This window comes from Rhinichthys klamathensis, unplaced genomic scaffold (assembly GCF_029890125.1).
Source record: "Rhinichthys klamathensis goyatoka isolate OS25496 unplaced genomic scaffold, OSU_Roscu_1.1 h1tg000032l_1, whole genome shotgun sequence".
Classification (NCBI taxonomy): domain Eukaryota; kingdom Metazoa; phylum Chordata; class Actinopteri; order Cypriniformes; family Leuciscidae; genus Rhinichthys; species Rhinichthys klamathensis.
Window position 1 is genome coordinate 4,892,528 of NW_026606581.1, and position 18,752 is coordinate 4,911,279.

The following is an 18,752-nucleotide window of genomic DNA, read 5'->3' on the forward strand; positions in this document are numbered from 1 at the left end:
TTTCTGTCATGATAAAGATGAATTTTCAGCATCATTTCTCCAGTCTTCAGTGTCACATGATCCTTCAGAAATCATTCTAATATGCTGATTTGCTGCTCAAGAAACATTTCTTATTATATCAACGTTGAAAATAGTATTTGCTGCTTAGTATTTTTGAGGAATATGTGATGCATATTTGTAAATTACAAATGTATTTTTTTATTAATTAAATTTAGCATTAATCTCTTAAAAAAATTCTTACTGACTCCATACTTTTAAAGAATATAGTGTAATTGAGTAAAAGCCTAAACGCCTCTGACAGTGCAAGACCCCCCCCCCCCCCCCCATCTAAAACAACATTTAATGTAATCAATACATCAATAATCAATCAATGAGACTTTACCTCACTCTAAATCATTGTTCACTAAATATGCAGTATCACACATAAATAGGTCACATTCGAAATTACAGTAAATGTTGCGGATGCAATTTAATGTTGTCTTTTAGACTGGCACAGCTAACACAGTCCTGACACACACTTTAAAAACATAAACCTCCCAAACGGTCCCCCACAAGAGAACATTAGTGTATGTGTGAGAAACAGTAGATGGTCTTCTCTCTAATCCGGTAACATTTTCTAAGCCAGTAACAATAGAGGCTACACGATTCACATGACCTCCCTCCTCTTTCTTTCTCTTTCTGTTCTCCTCATACATCACCTCTCCTCAGAAACCTGAGCTTCATCATGTGGCATTACATAACCAGCAATCACCAGATAATGAGGCCACATCACTCACAGCAGGGGCAGAGAGAAACATTTAGAAACACACCAGAGTTTGGGAACGGCTGTCAGAGAGGTGTGATGGAAATCCCACGAGGCTTCGTGTTTTCTGCTGACGCTGAACTCCTGCGAGATGTTGTAGCAGCCCACAGAGACACTTGTACCAAAGTAGGACACATACACTTACAAAAAAAGCAGACAGGATGAAAATAAGTGTGAAAACCGTAAGTGAAAGATGCCGAAAACTGTCACACGCAGGCGAAAGTACCAACGGCTTGCTGTGGGCTATGGTTTTGACCCTCTATGAGAACATTTCAGAGTGACAAGAGCTGCCAGTGAGGTAGCAAACAGACAGTCAGTCAACCTCTTCAGTCATTACTGACGAATTGGAGGACATTTTGCATGACACCTGGTGTGTAGGTGTGCGTGTGACAGAAATATAGATGTGCAGAACAAGAACTTGATGATGCCACAACATGACTACAGTTTCACTATGACTAACCGTGTTAAGTGTAATGCAAGCTCAGGATTTGTATCCAGAAGGTTGCTGGTTTAAACCCTGCAAGAAGTGAGCCGAGAGCCATCACTATTGTGCCACTGAGCAAAGCACTTAACCCCAGGTGACTGCAGAGGGATTGTCCCTCTAATAAGTTCATGGTGCCATTGTGTTAAAGCTGCTGAAACAAATTTGTGTGGTCCTACTTGTGTGGTGATAGATTACAAACAATATCATAAGTATTGAAAACTATAACTGATTGGCATAGTCTCAAATGTCATTGTGAATATTACTAGAGGCTGAATGCACTTTTGCCAAGATTTATGCTCTAATTTGTAGTCTGGACGAGTCAACAATAATTGCTGAAAGTCAATTCTGCAGATTTTGGGTAGTTGATTTTTTTTTTTTTTTTCAGAAAATTGCAAAGTATATGCTGGGCACATACTCTATATTCATTAGACTATGATTCCATCAAAGAATGATTCCATTCCATCCATTTGGAGGATATCAAACATGTTTGATATTTTGAGCCGATTATAGATCTTTGTGTTTGTGTTTGGAATGAATTTGATTGTCTGGTAATGTGTGATCCTCAGTCATTTAGTGTATTAGGTGCCTAGTTTTTCTTTGTAAAAACCTTACACGTTTGAATTCAACAAAGAATTGCCTGTGAAAAACCCTTTGACTAATGCTTACAGGGATAGTTCACCAAAATTTTTAATTCTGTCATCTTTTACTCCCCCTCTTGTCATTCTGTCGAACATAAAAGAAAATATTCTGAAGAATGTTTTTCTCTATACAATGGACCCTATTGATTTTAATTGTGTGGACAAAAACAACAACACAAAACAAACATACCAAACACTGCAACACATACCTTCCTTTGTGTTTATACAAGAAGACATACAGGTTGAGAATGACATGAGCAATTTTCACATGACATGAGCAAAAAAGGTTTAACTATTAACTATATTAACACAAAACGTAGTAAATATGACATTTTGTCAGAAATTTGATAGCAGTAGAACTAAATGTGTTTAGCATTATTTTCATAACAAATGACACATTTTCAATGATAGAAACCAAACGGATGATTTGACCTAGTCGTATTACAAATAGCCTAGTTAGACTATGGATACTACATGAGAACTGTGTTAATTTTTCATAAGGACAAAAATGAAATAAAGAACTTTAAAGGCTGGACCTCAATGAATTATGGAGGAAGCTGTCCGTTTTCCTCTGGAGTAAAATCTGTTCTGTTCTAATGATCTTTGATTGCAGGAAAGAAAATCCCTTTCTTTGTGTGCCTTCAGAAATTTCAACAGGTACATCAATAATTAAAAGCCAGATGAAAGGAAAACAATATCTGTTAAGGAGCCCCAACTCACTGTCAGAATATTTGAACTAAGACCTATAAAAATTAGGTGTTAATTAATGTTTAATTATTGAAGAAATTGTTGTTAATAAATGGGAAGTAAATTTTAAATTGGTGGCGCTATACTGTCAACTGTCCGTTTCTATGGAATAAAATAGGCAACATTATTGGTAACTGCACTTATTGGTACAATACAATAAAAATATCATTATTTTAGGTAAAATGTTCTGTTAAATCCCAGCTCTGCCGCAGCGTGTGCTATGTGTGTGCGTGAAGTCAATGACTGTGCCTGTTTGCAAATGATGAGGCTTCTAAAGTGCACATTTGTTATACAAATGTGAGTAGGATCTGAAATAAGTGTGTTTTCACATTTACAGATGACTGGTGGTGGTGTGGAATAATTTGTTTTGAAAATTTGTCAATGTGAGTTGTGTGTGGGAAACCTAAATCAAAGCTAATTACAGTTTGATGTTTTTTATTACAGCTGCACCAAATAGAGAGGCCAAATAAAAGGCCAAGTCTAAACCCAAGTGTAATTAGTCACATTTAGTAGGTACTAATGGACTGTCAGTGAATCCAGAGTTCACAGTCGCTATGGCGATGCAATGCCAGGCAAGGACCTCATGGTGTGACTGGCTCTTAGCTCACGTGGGGCGTGGCCTCTCAGCAGCATCTATTGGCTGGACAGCCATTTATTGAAATCAAAGCAAAATCTGAAATTAAATCTCTCCATTGTTTCTCCAAGACAGTAATGAGATTAAATGGAGAGCGAATTGAGAAAAGATTACGAAAGAATTCAGCAATCAAGTCAGAGATCTCGATATGAACTCAAATACCTATTAGATATGCCATCCAAATATATCATCACATTTGTTTCTATTTTTATTTCTCCCAAGGAATAAATATCTAAGACCTGAATGTGTAATGTGACTATTTCATTAAATCTCCTGAGCTATGAAAGAGCAATAAAACTTTACGTTTTGCTGCTGATAAAAAAAATCTATTTCATGCAATGAATCCATCAGAAACATTTCATAATATATAAAATTGTCTTAAATGTAGATCCAGGCAAACACAGACAGCCTTGCACATGCTGGCACATGTCTTTGGGATATCTGTGTCATCATAAAAAATGTACATATCAGCTCTTATCATGAAAAACATCAGCTTCATCATCCAAAGTCCATCTCCACCCTTATCCTTTCCAGTTTTCCTGCACACACACGAATATATATCTAGAGACAGTATTAGAGGAAGGAGATGAACCACTCTGAGAAAAATCATAACGCAGAATACGGCTATCAAACATGATGAACTTGGAGACAGAGGAAAGTAGATGAGGAGGAGATGAAGCATCAGTGGGCTCTAATAGAGAATCGTAGTGTGTGTGTGATAATTCCCACAGGAAGTGCTTAATGAAGGACTGACAGCACTGATAATGTTCTGTGGTGGTGAGATAGGAGGAGAGCTAACCGTTTCAAATCGTTAGAACTGTACATGTTCATAAATTACAAATAACACTTTCTTCATTCTGTCCTACTTCGAGTAGGGCACGCACGCATATACACACTCTTAGGAGTCAAATATCTCTATGCAAACCCTTCATCAGAATTCAAATTCAGGAGTTTACTACATCAGAGAAATCAGAGCAACTGAAAACATGCAACAAACAACACTGACTGTTCATTGCTTTTAACAGAAAAGCTCTAAACAGGTTAATAGGTGGAGTTCTAGGTGGTTAAGGCTACGTCTACATTAATCCGGATACATCTGACAACGGGGTTTTTGTTTCAAAACAATCTCCATCCACACTAGCATTTTCCAAAAGTTTCTCATCCATACTGAAATGTTGGGAAATGTTAAATTCACCTTACTGTGCATGCGTAGTCTTATATAAGCTGACTGAGATGATACAGCCGGAACAGACATAATAAAGTTCTCATGCTATTCTTCTGGCAGGATCATTTTATTTAGTAAATTATCTCACCATTCACTGATGCGTACAGGTCGCACTCAGTCACCATTATATGTTTGGTCTAAAACGGAACTGCACTCATGTTTTGCCGCAGGATTGCAAAAATATTGATCTCGCACACCCCTAGTTCAACTAACAAGAATTTAATATTAAGTAACTTATAGACATTATAGACACAGTATTGCCAATATAAATAGTTACAAACAAAGCCACAGCAAGAATCTACTGTTGCACAGCTCCCAGCATTGGCATTTTATTCCTGAGCAAATCAGTTTTTGAACGAATCGGAGTGAATGACTCAATCATCCAAAATCAAATACTGTCTGTGTAGGTACTACTTCGCGAAAAAAGTATGAATTTCTGTTGTATGAATGAATTCTGAATTTACTACTATATCCACCATGCGACTTACAGTTGCATCACTTCACTGCCATTCACAACTGCTCTCCTGTTGCATAATCGGATAGTAAAGTGTCCTTTGGATACACACTTCAGAATCTTGTAGTAGTAGGTCATCCAGGTACTTTTTGGCAGCTGCTTTATAAATACTTTGAATTCAAACGTACTATTCATTTCAGGTATTGTTTTTTTCCCACTACTATATAGTAGAGGAGCCGGCATATTTGAACACAGGGTTAGTATACTCTATGTGAACGGAGGATTGTCATCATTGCAGTGTGACACCCAACATAAGTTATGTGCCACACTAATCCAGATTTGTTTGGGGTGTGGTAATCAACATTATGCCACAAATGCTGTCAATTGAACTTAATTTATACTGATCCTATTCCTTTTTATGGATATTTCTTTCTGTCAGTCTGGCGTGTGTGACACCGGTAAAGGCAGGTCACTAAAGTCAACAGATTCTTTTCATGGTTTTCATTGCCCATACAGCAGTTGTTTTCAATCATGTATAATTGTCTGTAGCATGCAATGATCAGTAGCTGAGAAATACTTCACTGAAACTGACGACAGTTGAAACAAGCATGCCTTCAAAGCAGTTTCTTTTTGAAAACGCTTTTGAAAATTTTACTACAGTATAATCTGAAGCCTTTGTCTTCTTTGTTCTGAAAAAAAAAGTCCCCCCCCCCCCCCCCCCCAAAAAAAAAAAAAAAATCTGTTGTTCTTGGCTTGTTTACATCCAGTCAGGAAGTAGGATGTGCTGTTTCCTCTTTTTGTTTATGGGAGGACAATTTTCATACAGTCTTTTTATGGTGCTGGTGCTTCCAAACACTTTCCGTGATGTTTACCAAGTTTTTAGATGCTTTATAGCATTCGTAACTATTTCGGAATAGTCAAATTTGATATTATAGGTCTTTAAAAACAGCACCTGACAACGCTATTACACTGTGTGTTCAATAGTAAACACTCACAGGTAACTTAACTTAATATTTGAATGTCTTGCTTGCAAAAATTATTTAGCTTTTTATTTTTGTAAAGCACAATGTTTACATTCAGGGGTTGAATGAGAAATAATTAGTGTTTCAAACAGCAGAAATAAAAAAATTATTAATTTTTTTTTATTTATGGCCTCGGACACTATTGGATCATCTAAACATAAATTATCAGACAAAAAATAAACTAACTATCTAAACTAATTATCAGACACTATTGGATCAACTAAACATAAAAAAATTTATAAGTATCAGTCATAAAAAAACAATATTAGGCTCAATATTTGTTTGTTCAGTTAAATTGTAAGTGTAAGTGTAAGGGAAAGAGGCTGGAAAATGGCCATCCATCCATTCATTTTCCAAACCACTTGTCCAATGTAAGATCATAGTGGCCAGTTGGAAAATGGTCATGAAAAATTACGTTAATTTTTGGTGCACGAAATCTTAAATGGAAATGTGTTGCATGGAACTGTTTTTATAAGATATAGGTTGAGGAATAAAAAAACCTTTATGTCACGCATTGTATTATGTTTAGATATATTTTTTAAATTTGGGATTGACATGTGTATGTACCGGTAATCACTGTCAAATATCAGATGAAAGAGGCACATTTGTGGAATACGTCATCCGGGTCATTTTAATAATTTACAATAACACTCATAACTGAGTTTACATAATGCATAAGCAGATAGATGACAAGTCCACAGCTTAGTGAAATACACGTTACACACAAGTTTGCATACTGCAAACACACGGCTTTAAAGCACAACACACACACGTTTAGAGGAAAACTATAGCAGGCAGGTGACCTGTGAGGAAATGCGTTTCCATCCGATGATTATAGAAGGTTTCCCTAAGGGTAATGATCATTTAACTAGCAAAGCAGTTCAAATTTAGCCCAATGGCCATATGTCAAAATGCCACAGTACATGATAGGAAGTGACTAGTGCAAACCTGACCATACAAGATCAGACCCTTTGTAACCCAGCATGTGAAAACAGACCAATAGAGCTACACTATCATAAGGGATAACAGAAACATTGCTAACACCGAACATTTGTCTGAAAGCAAATTGTCTTGAAATGTATTGTACATGATGAATTGTCAGTAGCAGTTTAAATATATGAATTTATAAACGCAACTACTCTGGGAGGGTTTTACCATGCTGAAAGGACTGGTAAGCTATTAGCAACCTAAAGAACAGTACACGTTACAACCCTCATAATTCATCCTTTTTAAAGCTTTGCAAATTTCAACTCCTTATTGTTTGTCATTGCAAAATTTAAACTATATTATGATTATTATCACTCAGCTCTAATCTGCTAAAATCAACTATAAAGCATTGAGATATTAGAATATTACAAACATTAACATCAGGATGTTCTGTAAAGTTGCTTTAAAACAATGTGCACTGTGAAAGCGCTATACAAATAAATTGACAAGATAAACTTGATGACTTCACCTATTAAATACTTGGTTGTTAGAGGACTACTAGTCAACAATCTTGCCCAATCCTACAGAATTGTAGTGAAAGAATAGATTGAATAGATTGAAAATAATGCTGAAATAAAATAAAAAAATATTAGATATTAAACTGTAATGTTAGTATTGTTAGTATTGTAAAAAATATTACTAATATATATATATATATATATATATATATATATGTATATATATATACTGCTTGTGGTTAGCTAGATACATTTTGGGATAACTTGTGGAAATGTAGGAAGATTATAATCCAGCTCACATATCACATATTAGACTTCTCAAACCTGTTGGCTTAGAGTACCTGACTAACCAAGTATCTCAGGTTTGAAGATAAACAAGGAAAATGGAATAATTTGAAAGAAATATCAGACTTGAAACATTTCACCAACCTGAGTGTCTCAGCCATGCGTCTCAGATCTTCATTCTGCTGTTTCAGCCTTTCCAGCTTGGCCAGAATCTTGGAGAGCTCTCTGCTGGACCGTTCCGGATGCTCGCTGTCCTTCACAAGGTGACCCCCAATGTAGAAAAGCAGCGTGCCCCAGGCCAGCAGCACCAGCATAATCCAGCGCCAAGAGCCCGTCCACGGACGCATGGCGCCTAGGGCTGTCCAGCGGACACACTCCTTTCACAACACAGGAGTTTGAGGCATGCTCAGCTCAGCGGTAGCGCACCACCTCGGGGCTCTTCCAGAGCGGAAGGGGGATTCAGGGGTCGCTGGGTCTCGTTTGCGTGTGCGCTTAGAGGCTTGGAGGTTATATCATGTCAGCAGAGAAGGCGAGGGGAGGTTTGAGATCCCTTGAGACTTCTCTGATGAGACTTCACTTCAGAGAACCGATGGCTCTGATGAGTTCCTCTTCCTCTAGGGCCTCTGCAATGGTTTCTGGTCCTGTAAAAACACAGCAGCATATATGATCAGTGAGATGATAGGACATGCTGCTCGCGCTGACTGTGAGAGATAAAGGCGTAAGTGAGCTCTGAGATTATCTATCAGCTCCACCCTTTCCTTCTCAAGGATATGAGACTGGATTGAGCTGACAATGCAACAGTCATACAGCTGTTACTGAGGATTAGAGTGAGCTCAAGGAGTGAGCTGTGAAAGTTAGATGTCAAGTCAGCAGAAAAATGAAAGCGCGCATAATGAATCCCTCAAAATTAATCAGTTACGGAAAAGCAGAGAAGAAACGACAAAAGAAATAAGAGTGATATGGAGAAAAAGAGAGACCCTAGATCTAAAGAATTTTGTTTTGTAACACATTTTAATGTTTCCATTTTATTTATGTTTTCTATTTATTAAGTGAGGTTTAAAATCGTACAGAGCATATAAAACCATAAAAAAAGTACACATCGATAGATATATCACTTCACAGGAAGTAGAGGAAAATTTACCCAGTAGTCATTGCACACCACCTGAATATCTCTTATACAGGTCCTTCTCAAAAAATTTGCATATTGTGATAAAGTTCATTATTTTCCATAATGTAATGATAAAAATTAAACTTTCATATATTTTAGATTCATTGCACACCAACTGAAATATTTCAGGTCTTTTATTGTTTTAATACTGATGATTTTTGGCATACAGCTCATGAAAACCCAAAATTCCTGTCTCAAAAAATTAGCATATCATGAAAAGGGTCTCTAAACGAGCTATTAACCTAATCATCTGAATCAACTAATTAACTCTAAACCTGCAAAAGATTCCTGAGGCTTTTAAAAACTCCCAGCCTGTTTCATTACTCAAAACCGCAATCATGGGTAAGACTGCCGACCTGACTGCTGTCCAGAAGGCCATCATTGACACCCTCAAGCAAGAGGGTAAGACAGAAAGAAATTTCTGAACAAATAGGCTGTTCCCAGAGTGCTGTATCAAGGCACCTCAGTGGGAAGTCTGTGGGAAGGAAAAAGTGTGGCAAAAAACGCTGCACAACGAGAAGAGGTGACCGGACCCTGAGGAAGATTGTGGAGAAGGACCGATTCCAGACCTTGGGGGACCTGCGGAAGCAGTGGACTGAGTCTGGAGTAGAAACATCCAGAGCCACCGTGCACAGGCGTGTGCAGGAAATGGGCTACAGGTGCCGCATTCCCCAGGTCAAGCCACTTTTGAACCAGAAACAGCGGCAGAAGCGCCTGACCTGGGCTACAGAGAAGCAGCACTGGACTGTTGCTCAGTTTTGCATGTCATTCGGAAATCAAGGTGCCAGAGTCTGGAGGAAGACTGGGGAGAAGGAAATGCCAAAATGCCTGAAGTCCAGTGTCAAGTACCCACAGTCAGTGATGGTCTGGGGTGCCATGTCAGCTGCTGGTGTTGGTGCACTGTGTTTTATCAAGGGCAGGGTCAATGCAGCTAGCTATCAGGAGATTTTGGAGCACTTCATGCTTCCCTCTGCTGAAAAGCTTTATGGAGATGAAGATTTCATTTTTCAGCACGACCTGGCACCTGCTCACAGTGCCAAAACCACTGGTAAATGGTTTACTGACCATGGTATTACTGTGCTCAATTGGCCTGCCAACTCTCCTGACCTGAACCCCATAGAGAATCTGTGAGATATTGTGAAGAGAAAGTTGAGAGACGCAAGACCCAACACTCTGGATGAGCTTAAGGCCGCTATCGAAGCATCCTGGGCCTCCATAACACCTCAGCAGTGCCACAGGCTGATTGCCTCCATGCCACGCCGCATTGAAGCAGTCATTTTTCCAAATGGATTCCCGACCAAGTATTGACTATTGAGTGCATAAATGAACATAATTATTTGAAGGTTGACTTTTTTTTGTATTAAAAACACTTCTTTTATTGGTCGGATGAAATATACTAATTTTTTTAGACAGGAATTTGGGGTTTTCATGAGCTGTATGCCAAAATCATCAGTATTAAAACAATAAAAGACCTGAAATATTTCAGTTGGTGTGCAATGAATCTAAAATATATGAACGTTTAATTTTTATCATTACATTATGGAAAATAATGAACTGTATCACAATATGCTAATTTTTTTAGAAGGACCTGTATATAGGATGGATGGAAAAAGCTTTTTAGTTTTTTTTTAAACCTTTTTTTTCTTCAAATTAATTAATTAATTTACACTAAATAAAGGAGTTTGGGGTATGAAACCTAATATTAAAACTATTTCTAAAATTAATAATTATATACATTTTATATAAATATTCCAAAACTGCATGAAGTATTGTCTGTGTTTGATGATGTCCCAAATGAACAGAAATAATATACAAAATATAGAAGATCTAAAAACCTACCACAATTTTTCTTTACTCATTTTATTGACTGCCAAGATAGAAGGCTTATTGTTTTTTCACACAAGATTAAAAATGCAAATGAAATGTACGTAATGAGGTCATGTGACAACCATGCTGCATGTTACTGTTTGAGATGTTTGCATAATGCATTCTGTTTCACATAATTTAAAAAATAGCAGGCAATATTACTTGTACACTGTACTGTAAGAAGTAGTCTTGTATTCCATGCACACTGAACACACTGGTCACGCTCTCGTTTTCGTGTGAATCCAGTGAAGTCTTTTTTAATCTCATCGCATTCAATTCAGACTGCAAACTCTGGTCAAATATAATTTATTTTTTCACTCACACACACACATACACACTCTGTGACTTTAGTTCAACTTGTGAATGCTTGCCATTCATTTATTGACTTAAATGAGCAATCACATTCAAATTACACTTGTATCACAATCTCAAGATAATACACGCAGCACACCCACGAGCAGCCTAGGTCGTATCTTAAAAGTGAACCATTTACAGAGCTGAAATAATGTGCCACTCACTCTGCATGTAAAAGTGGCTGACGAATGGGGACTATCTGACAGATTGGGGAACGTAGGCACTGCTTATCCTTCATTATGAATGAGGGTGGAATATAGAGAGTCATTATGGATTTCTGCACAGAGCATATACAATGCATTATAGATTGCGGTGGTGTGTCAGACCCAGTAATCAAAGGCTGCAGTGCGGGACTGAATCAATAGAGTGACCTTCTGCTAGTGTCTCAGTACAGCAGACCGGCAGCTATTTATGCACATCACTACTGCAGTCAACGGTGCGCGCACATGGGGCACTACTACACACTAAACTCTGGGATTTATCCACACTCCTGCTGGCATACACTGAAATTAGCTTCAAATCTAATCATTAAAGCTTTTCCTTGCTCTTTTAAATTACCAGTACACTGTGTAGACGTACTCAAATATTCTAATCGAAAAGCTCCTTCCCCAAACTCCCCAGCTTAAATTATAAAACAAGATAAGATTTTTGTATGTTTTTTAAAAGAAGTCTTTTATGATCACCATGGTTGTAATATAACAATATAGTGAAATATTAAAATGCTGATTTGCTGCTCAAGAAATATTTCTTATCATTATCAATGTTGAAAACAGTTGTACTTTGTGGAAATCGTGATCCAATCAGGATTCTTTGACAAATAGAAAGAACAAGAAAAATTATTTTGCCACATTGTAAAAGTGTTTAATATTGCTTTTGATTAATTTAATGCTGAATAAAAGCAACACACACACCCACACACACGCGAGCATGGCATGTGTATACAATTACATAGATATTATACATCTATTTATTTATACAAGTATTTTGTGTCATAAATCTTTTAGTTTTAAAGTTTTAAAGATACAGTAGCAAAAAAAAAGAGAAAAAAAGTTCTTCAGTAAAATACAGTTGGCTCAAAATCCTTCTCCTCAAAACTCGATTTTAAACATCCAATATTTTCTAAATGGTTGTGATTGTGTTGCGAATGAATGACACATAATTTCTCCAGGGCAGAAGAGTGCAATGCAGGACGACATATCTCTTTACTACACTGTATTAAGTGCCTCTTCAGCATGACATTCTACTTATTTAAACTTGTAATTAACTCAGTACACTCTGTGCTGAAGCTAAGATTGCCAGTTTAATATACAAATGTATATTACAGAGTGTGAGAGTCTTAGTTTTAAATGAGAATTGGGGAGCAAATGATTAAAATACTGCAATACAGCGAACCAGACGATTTGGTGCTGAAAGAAATAATCTGTAAACTGCACCGTCCCGCAAGAGTGCACCACCCTTTACCCCCCTTCTACAGCTCATGAATAATTGAGATCTGCATAGTGACACAGCGGCGCACAGACAAGGACAGCAATAAATCCATAATTAATGCCTGCATTTATAAAAGCGTGCAGGGCTGAACAACAGCCTGTTCAGGTTAGGGTGGATTTCTGCAGGGTTTCAAGTATCTTTCTTCCCCTTCTTGTTCCAAACCGAGGCCAGGGCAGCAAAACAAACTCCATGTTACAAATATGTTAGAACTATCACTTCTACCTCTAAATATTGCTTTATAAATAATCTTCTTGATCAGTTTCTACTCCTCGGCATACCAGATAGCTCGATGTTGCAACAGAAAGACTCTCTCTTTTCCAGCACTTCAGACACAGTTGCGCACCTTTGCGCTTAAAAAAGATTAAGGAAAATAGTCAGATGCCGTGGTATAACAAGCATACTCGGGCCCTCAAGAAAGCAGCCTGAAAAATAGAGCGCAGCTGGAAGAAAACAAATCTAGAGGTATTTCGCATTTCGTGGAAGGAAAGTGTTACTGCATACAGAAAGGCCTTAACAACGGCTAGATCTGCTTACTTTTTGACTCATTGAAGAGAACAAACACAATTAATTTAATTCTCATTAAATTAATGAGAAATAAAGCTTCAAATTCAGACGTTTCCCAACAACACAGTAATGACTTTATGAATTTCTTTACTTGGAAGATTGATCAACAACATGTATGTTAGACCTATACCGACTATGCTATTGAAAGAGATGCTTCCAGAAGTTATGATTGTCATTAGGATAGATATGGATTAGGATTAATATAAAAAATTGGATGACTAGTAATTTCCTAACACTTGATGGCTGCTCTGTCAAGTCTTCATCATCAGTTAGGAACCGGGTGTGCTCTTTGATACCAATCTTTCATTTGAAAGCCACATTTGTAATATCTGTAAAACCGCATTTAAAAATATCTAAATTATGACATATGCTCTCAATGACAAACTTAAAAAAGTTAGCTCATGCGTTCATGACCTCAAGGCTAGATTATTGTAATGCTTTACTGGGTGGTTGCCCTGCATGCTTAATAAAAAAACTCAGTTCCAAAATTCAGCCGCTAGAGTTCTTACTAGAACCAAGAAGTATGACCATACAGTGTTTTCTCTAGGATTTTTTCCAGCCGTGGTGGCAGGCCCATTTCGCCAGGGGAGGGGGCGTGGCCCATGAGTGATATTCCCATTGGCCACGCCCCCTTATCCCAGGTATTTAAACCTCCCCTAAGCATTATAACATGAAAGGCGCCAATAGAGGGTATGCGCATGACGTCACCGTCGGCTGGAGTGAATGCGGTCACGCCCACAAGTGGCAAAAAGACTGAGCGGCAGCATTTGTTTTCAGCGTGAACGCCGTGAAAATCACACAAAACACATCTAAAACGGGAAAGAGCTTTGCGATTGACTGTACAACTAGATTTGACCAGAAATCTGAGGTACTGTATATTTTTACAGACTGCAAAAAGCTACAGAACAGACTATATTCTGCATAATTGGATGTTTTTAAATAAACACTGACAAAAAACTATACAAGTTTTAGGGCTGGACGATATGATGATATACAGTATAACATTAATGTAAGTGATCACTCGGATTTAGACCTATCTATATTGTATTTATATAAAACGTTTACAGGCAAATTGTCTTCATTTATTTCCCCGGCGTCGAAATCAGGCACATATAAATGTCAGGAAACACGATTCCTGGCTGCATGTCAATATCCATGGATCACTGGATCTTTGATAAGTTGTAAGGAACACTATATCGAGTCCAACTTTTAGTTTAAACTGATAATAGTTTGTTTTACTCGCGTTAACGCAGTTTCCCCTATTAACTCCAGTCACGCAGCAGCTCTTCTGCCACTCAGTCCCGCTGAGGGGGGCGTGTTCCGGCGGGGAAGTGACGTTAATGCATTCCCTCTATAAGAGCGGCAAAGCGATTATGCGCATCCCGTGTTAAATTTCAGTTTACTTACAGTGCGCATGAAGAACAATTCATAGTGCTCTTTACTCTAGTGCTGTAGTAACAGACACCCGGGAGAAAGGAATATGATTTAGAAAGCGCTATAAACTCCAGCAAGATAAAGTAATTTTATGCAAACTATAGATCTTTATCTACAAATAAAGTATAATAATGGGAACATTGATCTTGAAGAGAGTGTCGTCGTGTTACTGTCGTACCCGAACGTGACATGCTGTTTGAATGCTGAATGGAGAATGACGGAGGAGATATGAGTTTCCATTAAATTTAACTTAATGACTTAAATATACATTTTTACCTCACATTATGCTATTGAATGACTTTAGAAGTCTTGGAATATAGTGCGAAAACTTTATGGTGCTTTACAATGTTTTGTATGCCTTTAGTGGGGCTTAACAATAACAAATATCGGACCGAGAAGCTGCAGCCGTGGCGGGATGATTTTAGGTGTGGCGGCCCGCCACGGCAGAATGAATGTAGCGGAAACACTGCCATATCAGCCCGGTTCTGTTAACATTGCATTGGCTTCCTATTAAAATTTTCATACATTTTAAAATACTTACACTCACTTGGCAGTTTCAAATCACAATCAAATTGCATTGCAATAACCTGCATCAATATGTACCATATTGTGATGTTGTTGCCGAAGCCCAGTCATAATATCAGCTTGTTCTTGTTGATGGTGCAAAAAACAAAGTCAGTTCATGCACTTGATATAGCTGAGCAGCCATGTATGCAGTCATGCTATGTTGACTTTCACCATTAGGTTTTTCATAACTCAGAAACTCTTCAGTGTGACACGAAAGAGTTTGTTGTACTCTCTACAAACTTTAAATGCAATTATTTTTCTTGATGGTGCTGGAAATGACAGACTCTTAATAGATAGTTCACCCAAAAATGAACATTCTGTGACCATTTACTAACCTTTATGCCATTCAATACATTTATGACTGTGTTCTCTTCCGTTGTGATGTCAATGGTACATTTACATTTTTCTCATCCTCAGAAGAAAGAAAGTCATACAGGGTTGGAACAGCATGAGAGTAAACAAATGATGGCAGTGTTTTCATTTGTGGGTGAACTACTCCTTTAAAATGCAAACTAACAATAATTATAAATGCTTATCGATTCAAAGTTGTGATGATAGACTATCACAATACAGTAGCGTATTGATCTTTCCTCTTTTTTCTGTTGGTTCCTTCCTAAATCTTCAGTCGATTTTTTTTTTTAAATGATGTTTTATTGTCATTTCTCTGTTATTGCAGCTGTAAATGGCGATCATGTTCCGCTGTTAAAGATTTATCTTTTTTTTTATCTCTCTCTCTCTTTCTCTCTCTCTCAATCACACACAACACACAGTAAGGATAATAGACTCCAAAATTTCCTTTCCCATACTGATGTGCAAAATGTCAGCTCTTTTCATTCCAGTATAGGTACATTGTGGGAGCTCTACATTTCTATGGACCACTCCCACTGACTTCACATAGCATTATGCAGCCTGACTCCTGTACAGATCCAATGTCCTGTGGGAATCACTGATAACCTGTAAGCTCTCCATTCAGGTAGAAGGTGAATGCTTTAATCATTCAGAAAGATGAAAAACAAGCATGTCATATTCAGGTGTGGTCTGATGCACATGCCTCACGTTTTGTACAGTATCTAGAGCAGTACAACCCATGGGGCTTAAATGTGAGCAGGTTCACTGGGCCATCACATACAAACACAAAAACACAAAAGGTGACAAACTGCTCTGGTTCTTTTTGTGTTCACACTGGACTACTAGGGTTACAAGTGAAATGTACGTGGACTTGATCTTTCATATTAGATCCTGAGATTTCAGCTCTAGAAATTTGACACAATAAATTTCAAGGTCACTCCAAGAAGGATGACGCAAGATGGAAAATTGTTCCCTACTGAAAAAGATCTCAGAGGACAGCTGTGCTTTTGCTTAGATCAACCAACAAGAAAGTGGACTACCAGTTTTCTACCATGAACTACTTAGAGACAAAATGTACATTTAAACAATTTACAATTTTAATTATATCAGTGGTTCCCAATTCTAGACCTGGAGTATAAAATATGCATCTAATATATCCAAATTACGTTTATTTTCAATATTAAATATCGAAACAGAGATTTATCACACAGTTTAGCCCATTAAATATAACAATTCACAAATTAAATTAATAACTTAATATTTATATGGTAACAATTTACAATAATGTCTAATGAACTAACAGTGACCAATATATTCTGTACAGCATTTATTAATCTTTGTTAATGTTAGTTTATAAAAATACAGTTACATGTTAGTTCACTAATGTTAACAAATACTCTTTTTTTCAAATAAACTAAGATTAATAAATGCTTTAGAAGTATTGTTAATTCTTAGTTCATGTTAACTAATGTTAAAACAGAAACGTTCGCTTCCTAAAAAGTCCCACAATGCACTGTGAAAATTTGGGAGCATCGAAGCTCACTATGTTCCCTTAATGGAAGTTCTGAAGTGAAAAACATAAATCACGCGAGCCACTACACATAATGACATACGATAGATGTTTTGAAAAAACAAACTCTTATTTAATTATTTAAATAATTAGATGCATAAATATACAATCGCTAGACGGGTACTGAACATAATCTAGCTAAAATTCATACTTAATTTATGGCTGAAATGCTGCAGGTATATGTAACATTCAAAGTATTTACCATAATGTACATTAAATAACATTTTTTTTTAAATATTTATATTTTATAACATTTATAAAAAAGCATTTTTCAGCTTTTGGATGCAGCTTATCTCAGCAATCATCACTACCAGATGCTCCAACACCTCAACTGCTTGTAAAACACCAGCCCTAGCTGTTACTTTTTGCTCTTCCACATTAGCTTCTGTGGAAATCTCATGGAGGCATTGAATAAACTTGGCCAGGTCAAAAGGCATGCTTGTCCCTTGGTAAACTCTTACCGCATTGCAGGAAGCTGCATTTATCTTGTTTTCATAGTGATCCCAATATCAATTATATGCAAATGTAGGCTTAAATTTAGGCGTGAGTAAACTCGCATCTTAAAACTCTTAAATTCTGATCAGCGTTCTCTCTAAGCTGCAAAGCTCCTCTGATGCTGATCCCATGCAGACAATAGTATGCACACTAGTCAGACTCAAAAAAAGTTTGGAAAGATTTTTGGAATTAGAAAGTTAGCAAGTTTTTTTTTAGAAGGAATTATGGAAGAACATAATGGCCATGCAATATTTTTCTGTCTTGCTAAATTATTTTTCATAAAACAGCTAGACGCAATGGGAAAATGAAAATGTCATTATTTACTCCCCCTTCATGTCATTCCAAAATTGTATGACTTTCTCCTGAGGAACATAAAAGAAAATATTTTGACATTTATTTTTGTTCACATAAATGGAAGTCAATGGTAAAAAGACAATGAGGTTTTGTAAATGGAAGGATTTTCATTTTGGTGTGAACTATCACTTGTTATCCAACAAAAATTTTGCGGTTTTAAACGCAAAGGGTGGTCACACTAAATATTGATTTGATTAAGTTAACCGTAGTTAATTGATAATGCTTTACAGCATTTTTACACAAGTGCCTAAAACTTTTCACAGTACTGTAGCTTTGCAGGTAGATTTCTTCAAGTGTCTTGGAGACGTTGCCAGTTCTTCTGGATTTAGTCTGTCTCAGTTTTTTTCTGTTTCTTCAGGTAATCATAGATGAAGACTCAATGATGGTGAGATCAGATCTCTGTGGAGCATACAGGCTGTTGTCAGACTCCTTATGCATACACAAATCTCACTGGATTATTACAATTGATGGCAAAAGGAGTGTTTGAAAATCAGTTCCTTTTGGCTTAAAACCATTTTCTTTGGGGTGAAAATACTGACGTGCCTGAGACTTTTGCACTTTTTAGTACTGGATATATCTATATATCTGAGGCATGTCATAATGTGATCAAATGGCTTTAGATAGAACATTGTGCCATCCTACATCTTAAAAACTAGGTTGTGAACAATTTGTGTGAGGATTAGAAATGTCTATAGTGTGAAACTGTGGCCGAAGTGTGAAAGTTGTGCAAGAACCTTGCATGTTTGCAACAGAGTTGCACTCATTGTGTGTGTGTGTGTGTGTGTGTGTGTGTGTGTGTGCTGAGACA

At 37.1% G+C, this 18,752-nt stretch overlaps 1 protein-coding gene across 2 annotated transcripts in view; it reads right to left on the minus strand.

The window, feature by feature from the left end:
• Positions 1-18,752, minus strand: part of fut8a (fucosyltransferase 8a (alpha (1,6) fucosyltransferase)) — a 101,525-nt gene that overhangs the window by 22,020 nt on the left and 60,753 nt on the right. For both annotated transcript variants that reach the window (XM_056245660.1, XM_056245659.1), the window contains one exon: positions 7,881-8,377. In XM_056245660.1, coding sequence (XP_056101635.1) covers positions 7,881-8,083 — 203 coding nt within the window. In that variant the 5' untranslated portion in view covers positions 8,084-8,377. The remainder of the gene's footprint in view (positions 1-7,880; positions 8,378-18,752) is intronic.